The sequence below is a fragment of the Salmo salar genome, chromosome ssa12 (assembly GCF_905237065.1).
Source record: "Salmo salar chromosome ssa12, Ssal_v3.1, whole genome shotgun sequence".
Taxonomy (NCBI): Eukaryota; Metazoa; Chordata; class Actinopteri; order Salmoniformes; family Salmonidae; genus Salmo; species Salmo salar.
This window is the reverse complement of record NC_059453.1, coordinates 82626668-82640203: the sequence shown is the minus strand read 5'-3', so window position 1 is coordinate 82640203 and position 13536 is coordinate 82626668. Positions and strand designations below refer to the sequence as shown.

At 39.9% G+C, this 13536-nt stretch overlaps 1 protein-coding gene across 2 annotated transcripts; it reads left to right on the top strand.

Annotated features, from left to right (window-relative positions):
• Window positions 1-1763: 1763 nt before the first annotated feature.
• Window positions 1764-12418, top strand: LOC106565722 (dolichyl-diphosphooligosaccharide--protein glycosyltransferase subunit 2). Of its 2 annotated transcripts, XM_045691845.1 has the most exons (17): window positions 1764-1896; window positions 2435-2622; window positions 2803-2898; window positions 3082-3257; window positions 3468-3543; window positions 3684-3818; window positions 4142-4318; window positions 4595-4713; window positions 4869-4974; window positions 5449-5540; window positions 5660-5774; window positions 5876-6157; window positions 8186-8281; window positions 8659-8734; window positions 9799-9928; window positions 10854-10940; window positions 11740-11853. In XM_045691845.1, exons 1-16 carry the CDS (start codon window positions 1854-1856, stop codon window positions 10903-10905), a joined length of 1959 nt encoding a protein of 652 aa, XP_045547801.1. In that variant the 5' UTR covers window positions 1764-1853; the 3' UTR covers window positions 10906-10940; window positions 11740-11853. The 2 variants fall into 2 exon arrangements, with proteins under 2 accessions (XP_045547801.1, XP_013988611.2); XM_014133136.2 differs by lacking the exon at window positions 10854-10940 and having other exon boundaries at window positions 11740-12418.
• Window positions 12419-13536: the final 1118 nt, after the last annotated feature.

The window sequence follows — 13536 nt, the reverse complement described above, 5'->3', positions numbered from 1 at the left end:
TGGTACCCTTCCCTAGATCTGTGCCTTAACACAATCCTGTCTCTGCGCTGGTCTGAATACTTATGTAAATATGGTATCTGTTTTTATTTTTAATACAATTGCAAAAAAATTAAAATCTCTTCTCACTTTGTCGTTATGGGGTATTGTGTGTAGATTGAGATTTTTATTTAATCTATTTTGGAATAAGGCTATAACGTAACAAAATGTGGGAAAAGGGGTCTGAATATTTTCCGAATGCACTGTATATATGGAGATAGTTTAGTGCCCTTTAAAATAAAGGGTTAAATACACTCCGGCTTAGACTCTCTTAAGTATTAAACATGTTTCAATGCGTCTCTTCCCAACCTTAGGCAGCATTTACACAGGTAGCCCAATTCTGATATTTGGGCTGCCTGAGTAAACCCAGCCTTTATTGTGTTGGTATCGATGATAGCATGGTTTTATGTTTCTAAAACAACATTTTTCAAAAAATGTATCTCGTGCTGTGTTGAGCATGCTCAGCTGAAGTAATGTTTTGTCAGTCCTGGATACTTGTAAATATGGAAATAATTGTATTGTAGGGCAACTTTATGGGTATATAAGTGTTTCAAATGTAATGCAGTTTGAATCTACACACATCGTTCTCTAGTAAAGGTCTTAACACTGTACAAAAACAATTTAATCCACACTTAAATCAAATTTGTCATACTCAAATGTAAGAGAAAGGTCTAAATGTTTTCATTTTGATATCTAAAGTTCACATGTCATTTTGCACTTACATCTATCAGTATTGGAGTTGTTTGTAACTGTGTTTGTCATGGTTGTGTTTGATTACCTGATCAATCAATAATGAATCGAAACAAGTTGACTTACACAAGCGAATAGATGGTTGGTGAGGTTGCAGAAATGGTTGTTTCCTATGAATTATTTTTACATAATATGTAGTCTACTGTCAACTCCTGTAGTTGTATTATAGGCTACTATTTTAAGAGTAGAAGCATGTGATGTGAATATGCATCACCATAGAAGAATCATACTCGGGTTGCCCTATTCTCATGTCCAAATTGTTAAGAGGTACAGGATTTTTCTACTGAAACCTGATAATGTTCTGTGCAGATAACAAAATGTATGAGAATGTCATTTTTTTTACTAATGTAAACAACAAACAAAAAATATTAAATTATATGAACAATTTGTAAAATTGTCTATGCATTTACAATGTGTGATTGAAAAAGTATTAAATGTATGTTGGCTTTTTATTGACATAATCGGTTGGTGAGCTATTGATTTTGTGATAAATCATAGATGGGCCAGATTAGGAATTTTGAGTGTGGCTTGTTTCTTGATGAGGACCAATGAAAAACGGACACAATGCTCATGTGAACCTGCCCCTATTTGTGTTGAGGGGCGGTCACATGAGCCCGGTAACGTTTGAAAGGCACTGAAATAGAACGTAAATGTATAACATTTGCACAGATTATACCCGATTATTTGATATACATTTTTTGTTTTGTTTTTCTGACCCACATTCAGACATGTCCAATAACCCTCTGGTTCTGATATCCAGAACGCGTTCATTCATTTGCAGCAGTTAGTTTTAACCAATTTTATGACTAGGGGTAACGACACTAGCTGTCAGATTTGACATTTCATAAAACAGCATCTGAGGATATATGATTTTAAAATGTTATTTTATTGTAATATATTTGGGAAATAATACGTTTTGTGATAGGTGGTTGTTTAATAATAACACATACCAAGTCTGAAAATGCAATTTCCACCCCATGTCTTTGAAATGGTAGTCTCCAAGGCTTGGAACCCGGAAGCAATTGCGGCTCTTAGGTGACGATACATTAGACGACAAGAGTGGGCCAATGACCTGTCTATACATCATTGGAGTGGACATGGCCCAGCCTCGTAAGTATAAAGCGTTTTGTTTCTAAATACGATCGAAATAAACTTATTATTACTAGTTGCCACTCAAATTTTGTAATTTCGTCTTGCGCTGATTTTGATATTGCCAAAGTCTACAAATGGTGCGTGCAGGTACGTAACGCCTGGACCCCAGGCTGGAGTGACAGGACCAATGTGGAAGCTAACGTTAGCAGGTAGCTAGGATGTCGTAGACTCGTAGCTAACTAGATATTGCTATACATGTACCTTACATGTACATCACAATGAATACCATTGGATTGTATACAAATGTACGTTGTCTGGATTATGATTGCCAACGTTAGTGAGCTTGTGTAAAATATATCGCTCACGTTAGCTGGTTAGCTAGCTTTCTAGCTGGTTCCTCTAGTTAAGAAATTGAGTCTTTTGCATCGGTTGCTGTGCAATGGTTGCATGATCGAGACTACGAACAAGTTTACACTTCTAAAATGGGAACTCAAATAGTTGCAATCTTCCCTCTCCTACTGACCTGGCTGTAACCATCATGCATGTGTCCCCACAGGTGTGTTCTGCTTGGTCCTCCTCACCGTGGCTCTCGGGGCCCAGGCGCTGACCCCATCCCATCACCTCTCCCTGTCAGACGTGGAGAGACTTAAAGGCCTCCTGAGCCAACCCTTCACAGACCTGGCATCAGCATACTACTCCATTGTTGGTTTGAGCAAGCTTGGAGCCTCAGTTGCTGATGAAAATGTAAGAAAATTAGCTTCTAATTATTGAAGGAAAGAGGCTTGACTGTTGTATCCAAAACGTGTAGCCTATGGCATGTTTAGTTACCTTAGGCTATTCACTTCCATAATCACCACAATGTTTACCTATGTGTTTTACTGTACAGCTTGTTGCCTTATTAAATACTTGTTTTTTATTTTGCAGGATGCCTGTCAGTTTCTGAAGGCCCAATTGGACCCCATGAGTGTCGACTCCCTCTTCTTTGCTGCTGAGGCCAGTCAGGCCATCTCAGACTGTGAGGTAAGTAGTCCTATAGGGAGCTTACTTATGTATGACAACAACAAAAAACATGTAATTTGCTCTTCCAGTAACATAAATGGTGGCTTGCATGGAATTAAGACTTATGATGGTGGTTTTGGATGCTCTGCCAGTGAAGTCCTCGCTTAGCTCTGTGTTCTCCCTCTTTATTAATGACTTATTTAGATGCCAGTATCCAACGAGACCCGTGACATCCTTCTGGCAGCAGTCAGCGAGGACTCTACAGTGACACAGATCTTCAGAGCTGTCAGTGCCCTCAGTTCCCTGGGGCTTCCTCTGGCTTCACAGGAAGTCGTCGCTGCCCTCGTCGCCCGTATTGCCAAGGAGGACAACGTCTTGGCGTGAGTAATACCCGCTGGCCTGGCAGATGGAACAGACTTGCTGCTGAATCGTTTCTTTGATCATTTGGGTTTAGGAACTTCATTGTTACTTTGTCCTTTCTAACAAACTTCGCTTTTGAACAGATAACGCATTCCTATGGCCATTGATCTAAAGACTTGGCACCGTTTTGTCATAGTAAAGTGACTGTTTTTTCTTGTCTCTCTGTACAGGATCACTACTGCACTCCAGACTGCCACCCGTCTCTCCCAGCAGGCTGAGCTCGGAGGAATCCTGGAGGAGATTGAGGTGAGTTTCACAAGTCCACCAGGTGGTGCTGTGCTACAGGTTTTGTCAGGTGAATTACTTTACAAAGTTGCAAATTTCTCACACGCAAACTGGTTTCTCAAGCAGAGATGTTGTATATGAACCTTTCTCTCCCTCGTAAGGATCTGGCAGCACGATTGGATGACTTGGGTGGAGTGTACCTCCAGTTTGAGGAGGGACTTGAGGCGACCGCCCTCTTTGTGACAGCAGCCTACACACTGTCAGACCATACGGACACGGAGCCTCCTCTGAAAGAGGTAACCTGCTGTCACCATTTATGTGGGTGGTAGAGGGGGGTGACTTTTTCCTGATCATGTGTTCTGTATTAGATCTCTGCAATGGAACTCCAGAGTAGCTTGCTTACTTTCTCCTGTTTATTTTATATTTCTCGTGTCTTTTTGCTCTACTTGACTTTTACAAAACAAATAGTACTACTGATATCAATTACTGCATTGTTGGGAAAGAGCAAGCAAGAAAGGATTTTCAGTGTACTTGTGCACGTGACAATAAAACTTGAAACCCCAGCTATCTTATCAGATTACTATAAATGTGGAACTAATGTGAGCTGTTATACCCACAGGACCAGGTGATCCAGCTGGTGAACTCTGTGTTCAGTAAGAAGTCCTGGGATTCCCTGTCTGAGGCGTTCAGCGTAGCCTGTGCTGCTGCTGCCCTCTCCAGCAACCGCTTCCACGTGCCAGTCATCGTCAGCACCCAGGGGCCTGCCACAGTCTCCCACAGCCAGCCAATCCTGCATGTATGCTCTCCTCTACTACTCCAGTGTTTATCATCCAGTGACATAACAACAAAAAATAAAGTATATGATTTAGATGTCATCAATTGGAAACACATTTGAATGATGTCACATGAATAGTGTTGTTTCTTACTTGAGGCCTAACCTTGTTGACATGAACCCTAGTGGACCTTGATGAGCAAAAGGTGCAGTGCCCTTGCTACTCCACCACTGGGCAATGGTCTCCACCACATTTTCTTTTCACTGACCCTTTATCTGCCTCCTTGTCTTTACCTACAGCTTCTGGTGACAGACATCCTGTCCAATCCTCTTGCCTCAGCCAATGTGCTGGTGGAATCTGCTCAAGCTGTAGCCTCTAAGAGTGTTGTACTCAGCCAGGCACCTTTCTCCCTCAGAGAGTAAGTATGGTAGACAGACTGATTAGTATTGAGTGTTATAGAATCCAAGCTTTAATCAAATCTTTGCAGTCAAGGAAATGTCTCTGCTGTTCATGTATGTTATTTGTATGTCAGCGTTGTAGTGTTTGTAATAATTATTTCCAACTGTTTTACAGTGGCATTTTTGAACTGAACTTCATGGCTAGCCAGCCAGCCAGTGGATATTACCAGTTTACTGTGGCTGTCACCGGGGACAGCCGATTGGTTGCCAATCAGGTTGAGGTGAGCTTGTCTTCTGTTCAAGAGACATTTATTGGGAATCATTTGGTACCCACATAGATGTAACATAAACAATCTTCTATATAGTATTTGGTAGTTTAGCATTTTCTTAAATGGGGGCATGGTACACACAATACCAACTAAAGAAGGCCTATAGTTTTGGATTTGTTATTTTGAGAACCATCAATTAGTCTAAATGTTGTAGTTGTTGGAAGTTAAGTCAGAGTTGCCTCTTTGGGATTTGTCAGGTTAGCAGTTCATTGTGCTTGCCAAGGAAGGTTATTCTTACAAAGTAGCCTTTTTCATTAACGTACATAACATTTTATATTACTTGACCAGGTAACAAAACTATTAACCTTTAGCATTTACTTTAGCTTTCTCTGACTCACCATACATGTGACAATCACTCTGCTTCATTTGAATTTCATCATATGAATTCCATTTAATTCCTTCATCTCTCTCTCCACCTGCCTTCAGCTGAAAGTGAAGGTGTCCACTGAGGTAGCCATCACTAATATGGACCTCTCTGTAGTGGATAAGGACCAGAGCATCGGCACCAAGACATCCAGGTAAGAGAGCCCAACCACGTATATGAAGGCCTTTTAAAACTGCCCTTGTGAGACCCGTAACACAGAGGTTGTCCTTACCCATAGCCACACAAAATAAATCTAACGTATGTCATTTTCAGGGTCGACTATCCCTTCAAGGCCAAGGGCTCCTTTACTGCAGACAGCCATCAGAACTTTGCCATGACTTTCCAGTTAGTGGATGTCATCACTGGAGTAGAGCTCACGCCCCACCAGGTATTTAGCTTTTCCTGTGTCAACATTTTTATGTTCTGCTCTCATTCTGTCAACATTGCATTGTGCTACACCTCTTGAGGGTATTTTGTTTTTCTTTACAGACCTTTGTGAGGTTTCACAATCAGAAAACTGGCCAGGAGGTTGTGTTTGTTGCTGAGCCTGACAGTAAGAACCTTTATAAGTTTGAGCTGGACACAGCAGAGAGGAAGTCTGAGTTTGACTCCATGTCTGGGACCTATGTCCTCCACCTCATCGTGGGAGACGCCACCTTGGAGAACCCCATTCTGTGGAACGTGGCTGATGTTGTCCTGAAGTTCCTTGATGAGGAGGCCCCAGCAGCCATCCAGTCCAAGACCCTTTACATGCCCAAACCAGATATTCAGGTTAACAACAAGCCAAACACTTGCATATAATTTAACATTGTGATGTAACATTTAGCTGTTTCGCTACTCTTGAGGCTACTAGTCATAGCTTGAAATGACTAATGAAGATGAGATAAATCTAACTCTGGTGCGTAGTCGCTGATAGATAAACTAGTTAAGTGATAATGCCCGAGAAGCTGGTGTTTTGATATATTGGCAAACCGTGCCAATATATATACTCCAACACCGGCTTCTCGGGCATTATCACCCTGATACAACGGGTTAACAACATATTCAAATACTGATTGACATTTTCATTAACATTATTTTGATGAATTTATTCATACTATTTCATCCTTCCACAAGATTTAGTCCCAATACAAATCTAGGGTTGCTACCCAAGCCGGCTGGTCGTTTGTTCTATCGGTTTGGTTGCTAGAGACGCAACCCAGTCATTCAGTCTTTTTGTTCTGTATCTATGGACGCAACCCAGTCGTTTGTTCTAAATGTTCTATTTCCATACTGGCTGGCAACGTAATTATCCCTTACTTGCTAGCTAGCAAACCAGGGCTAACTTACTGTAATTTCCGAACTATTAAGCGCACCTGAATATAAGCTGCACCCACTGAATTAAAAAATATATATATTATTTTGAACATAAATAAGCCGCACATGTCTATAAGCCGCAGGTGCCTACCGGTACATTGAAACAAAATAACTTTACACAGGCTTTAACGAAACACGGCTTGTAACAAAAAATAAATAGGCTTTAACGAAACACGGCTTGTAACAAAAAATAAATAGGCTTTAACGAAACACGGCTTGTAACAAAAAATAAATAGGCTTTAACGAAACACGGCTTGTAACAAAAATAAATAGGCTTTAACGAAACACGGCTTGTAACAAAAAATAAAAAAATAGCAGTAAGCTTTAGTTGTCTTTTTGCACAGAGTCAATTCCTCACGCTGCTGTTTCCAACGTCTTATCATCGACTCATTAAGACCAAGCTCCCGTGCAGCAGCTCTATTTCCTTTTCCAACAGCCAGATCAATCGCCTTCAACTTGAAAGCTGCATCATATGCATTTCTCCGTGTCTTTACCATGATGAGGGTGACAAAATGACTACCGTAATCAGAATGATGGGAAGTTTGAGAGCGCTCGATTTAATCTAAACAGTAAACAAAAAAGTTGTTTGACCTTAACCCGTTCGGCAATTTCATTGGTCTAATGAAAGCTTCATGCCGCCAAAAAACTGAGCACGTCACAGAATGTGTTTTAAAAAAATAAAAATAAATAAATTGAAAGCGGGAAAAATCCATATATTAGCTGCGTCATTGTTTAAGCCGCGAGGTTCAAAGTGTGGGAAAAAAGTTGCGGCTTATAGTCCGGAATTTACGGTAGTCACGTCAAAAAAACAGAATAACAGCAAAGTAGCCGCATTTGTTTAAGCTGTTTCTAGTGACATTTATTTGGACACGTCCATAACAATGAGCTAATGAGGCGCGCATAGTAAATGTGCTCACTCATCAGGACACTTGTTTAGAGGAGCTATTCAACAACACAGCTAACACAATAACTTCACACTGGAATTACTGCAAACTAGCTGCACATTGTTTAGTTTGATCTTTTTTCAATTGACATTTTCTTTGTGTATATACATCCATAAAAAGCTGCCTTCCTGTCGGTCTTATCCCGACACATTCATTACTACAGGACAGCTGGAGATCGAATTTGAATATTGAAACAATGTTGGAGAGAAAGACAGCAATGTTTATACATCTTGGTTGTTGAAAACTAAATGTGAGATGTCTAGATGCTTTATATAGTGGAGATCAAGTTTATAAATTGCTTGGCTGGGCTGATGAGACAATGAATTGCGCAGTCAGATGGAACAGAGTAAATAGGCATTTTAACTTCATAGATTTAGCTGGTGGTAACTTGTGGAATAGACACCGGCTGCTATGCAGTTTTAACCAATCAGGATTAGACCCACCCGTTGTATAATAAATGGGTAAATAACTGGACGAATGATATTCTCCTCCTCTGTAGCACTTGTTCCGGGAGCCTGAGAAGAAGCCACCCACAGTGGTGTCCAACACCTTCACAGCCCTCGTCCTCTCACCGTTCCTCCTGCTGCTTATTCTGGTGAGGCTCGCTTTACTTCTCTGTTTGGAATTGTTCAATGGTAACCTTTTAGAAAGGGTTCAAATCTGCCTCTCTTCTGTCTGTTTCTTGTATTTACCCAGGCTTAGAATAAAGCCTTTGTACATCCTGAATGAGCCTAGGTTTTTGATTTACCTCAACACTGGTTTTAATTTGAAATTGCAATAGCAATGCTGTATGACATTTTATGTATTTTCTTTGACATTTACAGTTTTGAGTGATGACATTGTCCTTACTGTGTAAGGCTTGGATCACTGCATTGTGTGCTACCTGGACAATCTATTTTCAGACCCTTTGTACTGTTGTGGTTTTTGTATTGTTGTGGTATAGTTTATTCTTCTCTCCCCCTCTCTGTTCAGTGGTTCAAACTCGGGGCCAACATCTCAAACTTCAGCCTCTCCCCCAGCTCTGTGCTCTTCCATGTGGGCCACGCATGTGAGTACTGAGCAATGATGTAGTTCTGAGTCTAAGATTACAATAGAAACTACTGGCATTGTCACTCCACAGATACAGTGCCTTCAGAAAGTATTTACACCCCTTGACTTTTTCCACATTTTGTTGTTACAAAAATTCTATACTTTTTTTTAAATGAATAATAGAACACTAATATATCTTGATTAGATAAGTATTCACTCCCAGAGACAATACATGTTAGAAACACATTTGGCAGTGATTACAGCTGTGAGTCTTTTTGTGTAAGTCTCTTAAGCAATTTACACACCTGGATTGTACAATATTTACCCTTTTTTTTTTAATAATAAAAAAAATGATTCATGCTCTGTCAAGTTGGTTTTTGATTGTTGCTAGAAAGCCATTTTCATGTCTTGCTGTAGTTTAAAGTCAAAACTGTAACTATTCACTCTGGAACATTCAATGTTGTCTTGGTAAGCAACTCCAGTACCCATAACATGATGCAGTTACCACCATGCTTGAACATTTGAAGAGTGGTACTCAGGGATGTTTTGTGTTGGATTTGCCCAAAACATAACTCATTTTATTAAGGACAAAAAGTTTATTTCTTTGCCCAATTTTTTTTTTGCAGTATTACTTAAGTGCCTTGTTGCGAACAGGATGCATGTTTTGGAATATGTTCTATTCTGTACAGGCTTCCTTCTCTTCACTTTGTCATTTAGGTTAGTATTGTGGAGTAACTACAGTGTTGATTCATCCTCAATTTTCTCATATCACAGCCATTAAACTCTGTAACTGTTTTAAAATTACCATTGGCCTCATGGTGAAATCCCTGAGCAGTTTCCTTCCTCTAATATAATAATAATTATTGACTCAAGACATTTCGGCTTTTAATTGTTTATTCATTTTGAAAATGTTCCACGAACAATGTCACAATACCCCATAATGTGAAAGTGCAAATCTTAATTAAAAAAAAAATGATTCAAGCTGTAACACAACAATGTGGATAAAGTCAAGGGGTGTGAACTTTCTGAAGGCGGTGTATATCTTTTTCCTAGTTGGTCACCTTTACTCTGTTCTTGTTTCAGGCATGCTGGGTCTGATGTACGTCTACTGGACTCACCTCAACATGTTCCAGACCCTCAAGTACCTGGCCATCATCGGCAGTCTCACCTTCCTGGCTGGAAACCGCATGCTGGCCCAGAAAGCAGTGAAGAGGTAAGGACCAGAGCTCTACACTGACCTTTTTTACAAGGAGAACGTGTGAAAATTAGAAGAAATGTTGGCGCACAGGAAGAAATTTAGGAGCACAATTAAACATGTTTCAGGTACTTAAGCTAGAATCCTTCATTTCTCTAGGTGCTCATAAATAAAAAATGCCAGGCCGCGCAGCCAAATATATATAGGTGCATATGCAAGTAAAATGGTCACACTGTAGAGCCCTATGTTAGGTATGGCTCCTGTTAGCGATCGCAACACAGACTGTCAGGGTTTCTTTCTGGAGAGCTCTCGACCACAGGCAGGAAGTTTGACCTATTTTTAATGACAAGGACTCTGGGGCTTTTAATATGACAAGGACTCTGGGGCTTTTGGACCGCTTTGTTGGTTGTCAGAGATGTGGCTGACTACTGTTCACTCAGGGCCCTTGAGAGGGTGTGTAAGAGCCTACGGTGGCGCACTGCCCCCTTGGTGTGTGTGACCCCCTGGCTGTGCCGGGCTAGCAGAAGAGTGGAGCCTCCACTGTAGAGCGTATAACCACTGGGACCATGAGGGCCTGGCCAGATTGCAGCGTGTGGGTGAATCCCCTCAATCCTTCAACATGTAGATCTCTCCAAAGGCCATAGAGACACAGAGGTAATACGTGTGTCGCTGGCTGAAGACGTCAAGGTCTATTTGGTCAGTTTTACTGTGGAATTACTGCACCTTGTTCATGCCATTTTCTAACCGGGTCCTTTAAACCATTTGCTAGTCTAATGATCCTTCTGGTTGATGTGTTGTCAGTGGATTTAATTTCACAGTTGATGAATCTTGACTTGTTTCTGCTTGCCTGACTTGCTTTTCTTTCTTTAGCCACTGTCTCCTATAGTGACTGCCTGTCTCCGTAACTCTCCTGTGTACTCCTTGCTACATTTCTCTTTTTCAGGATTGCCGCAGAGCAAAGTAGTAGGTTGGCAAAGTATAGGAGCCTACGGTAAAGGCCTGTTTTCTAATAACAAAGGGCCAGGCTGAAGTAAGGGCATCTCTATGGACTGCATCCCAGTGCATCCCCATTGCCCTGTATAATGCATGGCTGTGTGGTGCAGTCAGGGCTCACACTCTGTCTAGTGTTCTGGCCAGCATCTTGCTCATCCCACCACAAAATCACCTGCTCATCTTTTAAAGCTGGGACTATAAACCAAAAGTGATCGACACCAACCATACCGATCACTCATCGCAGGCATGTTGCTGATATCGTTCATTACGATAAGTAGCCTATACTAGAGAGATGTGAAATTGAAATGAGTTTGCTACTATGGGTTATTTGTTAATGGGACAATTGATGGCTACAAACATCAAACTAGTAGTAGTTTAAAGGAAAATAAAATAAGCTCTGGTGCACATTGTTATTAACCCAGCGCTCTATTTATCTTTATTGCATCAGTTCAGGCAATTTATTGCGATATGGATTTTTGTCCATATCACCCAGCTCTATCACCTTTAACATCCTGTCTGTCACCATTTTTATTAATCTTCATATTGCCTGCCATTGTACATAGTTATTCTCAGATGCAACGTGTGTGGTGTGTCATCATTGGCTGAGCTCAGAATTAACCTATGTCATCCTGATTGTTCTGCAGTTCATGTTGTGTTGCTGAGAAAGTCCTGTACACTTCATCTTTATGCTGTAAAGAAATGCATGAGGAGGTTTTATACATCAGATGTGTTGAACATGTATCCAGGACTTGTCATTCAGTTAACAGGCTTTAAATTAGATGATTGTTTAAAGTGTACAACAAACATTCTAATGTATGTATTTTCTTCTCTTGCAGACTTGCAAGTAAATGACAAGATTTAAAGATGCTTAGTTTTTGGTTTTCAAGGATTCGTTTGACACATCGTCAACCATCAGACTGTCAGAGGTTATTCCATGAATCCAATGGACAATTTGAAATGCAGTTAAAATTTTCTTTTTCAACCTGAAAATAATAAATGTTATAGTCAAAGGTGTTGGTAGAGGGTCCGGACAGACTCTCACTGACACAATACTCCTACTGAGGGCTGGAATGCTAACCATCCTTGCACTGCATTTTTCTGTGACTGTTTTGCAAATGCCTTTTTTTTTCACAACGGGCTTGGGGATATCATTTGTGGTTTCATAATGTAATTGGGATGGATTCGTTTTTTTTGTACGTTCCAGGTTCTCTGTGCCCATCTTACCACTGCTATGTATCAAAAGGTGCGCCAAGAAGTAAGCCATTGATTTTTTATTTTTTATTTTTATTTTTTTTACAAGGCCTTTTGATGGAAGTTTATTGATGGTGGCTTCACTGACATGTTCATCATAAGTCTGTAATGTATGCTTGTCTTCTCAATGAATTACATGTGGAGGGTGTGAGCTATTTTCCCCTTACAATAAAGACCTAACCCCCTCTAGAACAACATTTTGATGGGCAATTCTAAAAAAATCACATGTTTTTGTAATGAAATAAATAAAGAAATGGGGATTAATATGTGTACTGCTTTTTCTTCTGGGTGCAATACACCCTTTGTAGTGTTGTAATATATATTTTTTTAAAGTACTTAATAGTGCTTTTGCAATAAATGTATTGGATGAAGGAAACAAACTCTGCTTTGTGAAAACTGCGGTTACGTTCTTCAGTACAATTGTGTTTGGCAGAGTAGTGTATGAACTGAGCAATGTGTTAATATGAACTCTAAGCATTGATAGGAAAAAGCATTTTCTTTTTTTTCCTCAAAAAAAGAAAGTATCATTATACACACACACACACTCACACACACACACACACACACACTTTCAGGTCATTTGAAGAGTGGTGTTTAGGGTCGGAGGTAGCCAGATACATACTTTGTCCTCGCTTACATTCGCTACGTAGAAGTCTGGAAGAGAACCGTAAGTAGGAATGTCAGTCAAATCCTAAAATGCATTTCCATGTGACAACACACTTCACAGATGACAAATTGGCAATGTACACTATGTACTCATGTATTTATTTGGACAGTGAAGCTAAAACTTTTAATTTAGCTCTATACTCCAGCATTTTGGATTTGAGAAAATGTTTTATGTGAGGCGACAGTACATAATGTCACCTTTTATTTGAGGATATTTTTGATCTGTTTTACCGTTTAGAAATGGAAGCACTTGATGTATCAAGTCATTTTGTCAAAGGTTTAGTATTTGGTCCAATATTCCTAGCACGCAATGACTACATCTAGCTTGTGACTCTACAAACTTGTTGGATGCATTTGCAGTTTGTTTTGGTTGTGTTTCATATTATTTTGTGCCTAATAGAAATGAATGGTAAATAATGTATTTTGTCATTTTGTAGTCACTTTTATTGTAAATAAGAGTGAACACTTCTGAACACTTCCACATTAATTTGGATGCTACCATGATTATGCATAATCATGAACAAATTGTGAATAATGAGTGAAAAATTTGAGGCATAAATATCATATGTTATTGGTAATGTTGCCAAATACTAAACTTTTGACTAAATTGACTACTATAAGTGAATTTGTCCAAATACTTACGACACCTTCAAATGGGGGGACTATATACATAAAGTGCATTCATTTCTAAACGGTAAAATAGATATGCATGAAAA

Excerpts from the sequence above, each read along its gene's own strand:
- LOC106565722 (XM_045691845.1), top strand. The coding sequence starts at position 1,854 with ATGACCTGTCTATACATCATTGGAGTGGACATGGCCCAGCCTC. Across the intron at positions 1,897-2,434 it reads AGTGGACATGGCCCAGCCTC|GTGTGTTCTGCTTGGTCCTC; the intron begins GTAAGTATAAAG and ends GTGTCCCCACAG. Across the intron at positions 3,819-4,141 it reads CGGAGCCTCCTCTGAAAGAG|GACCAGGTGATCCAGCTGGT; the intron begins GTAACCTGCTGT and ends TTATACCCACAG.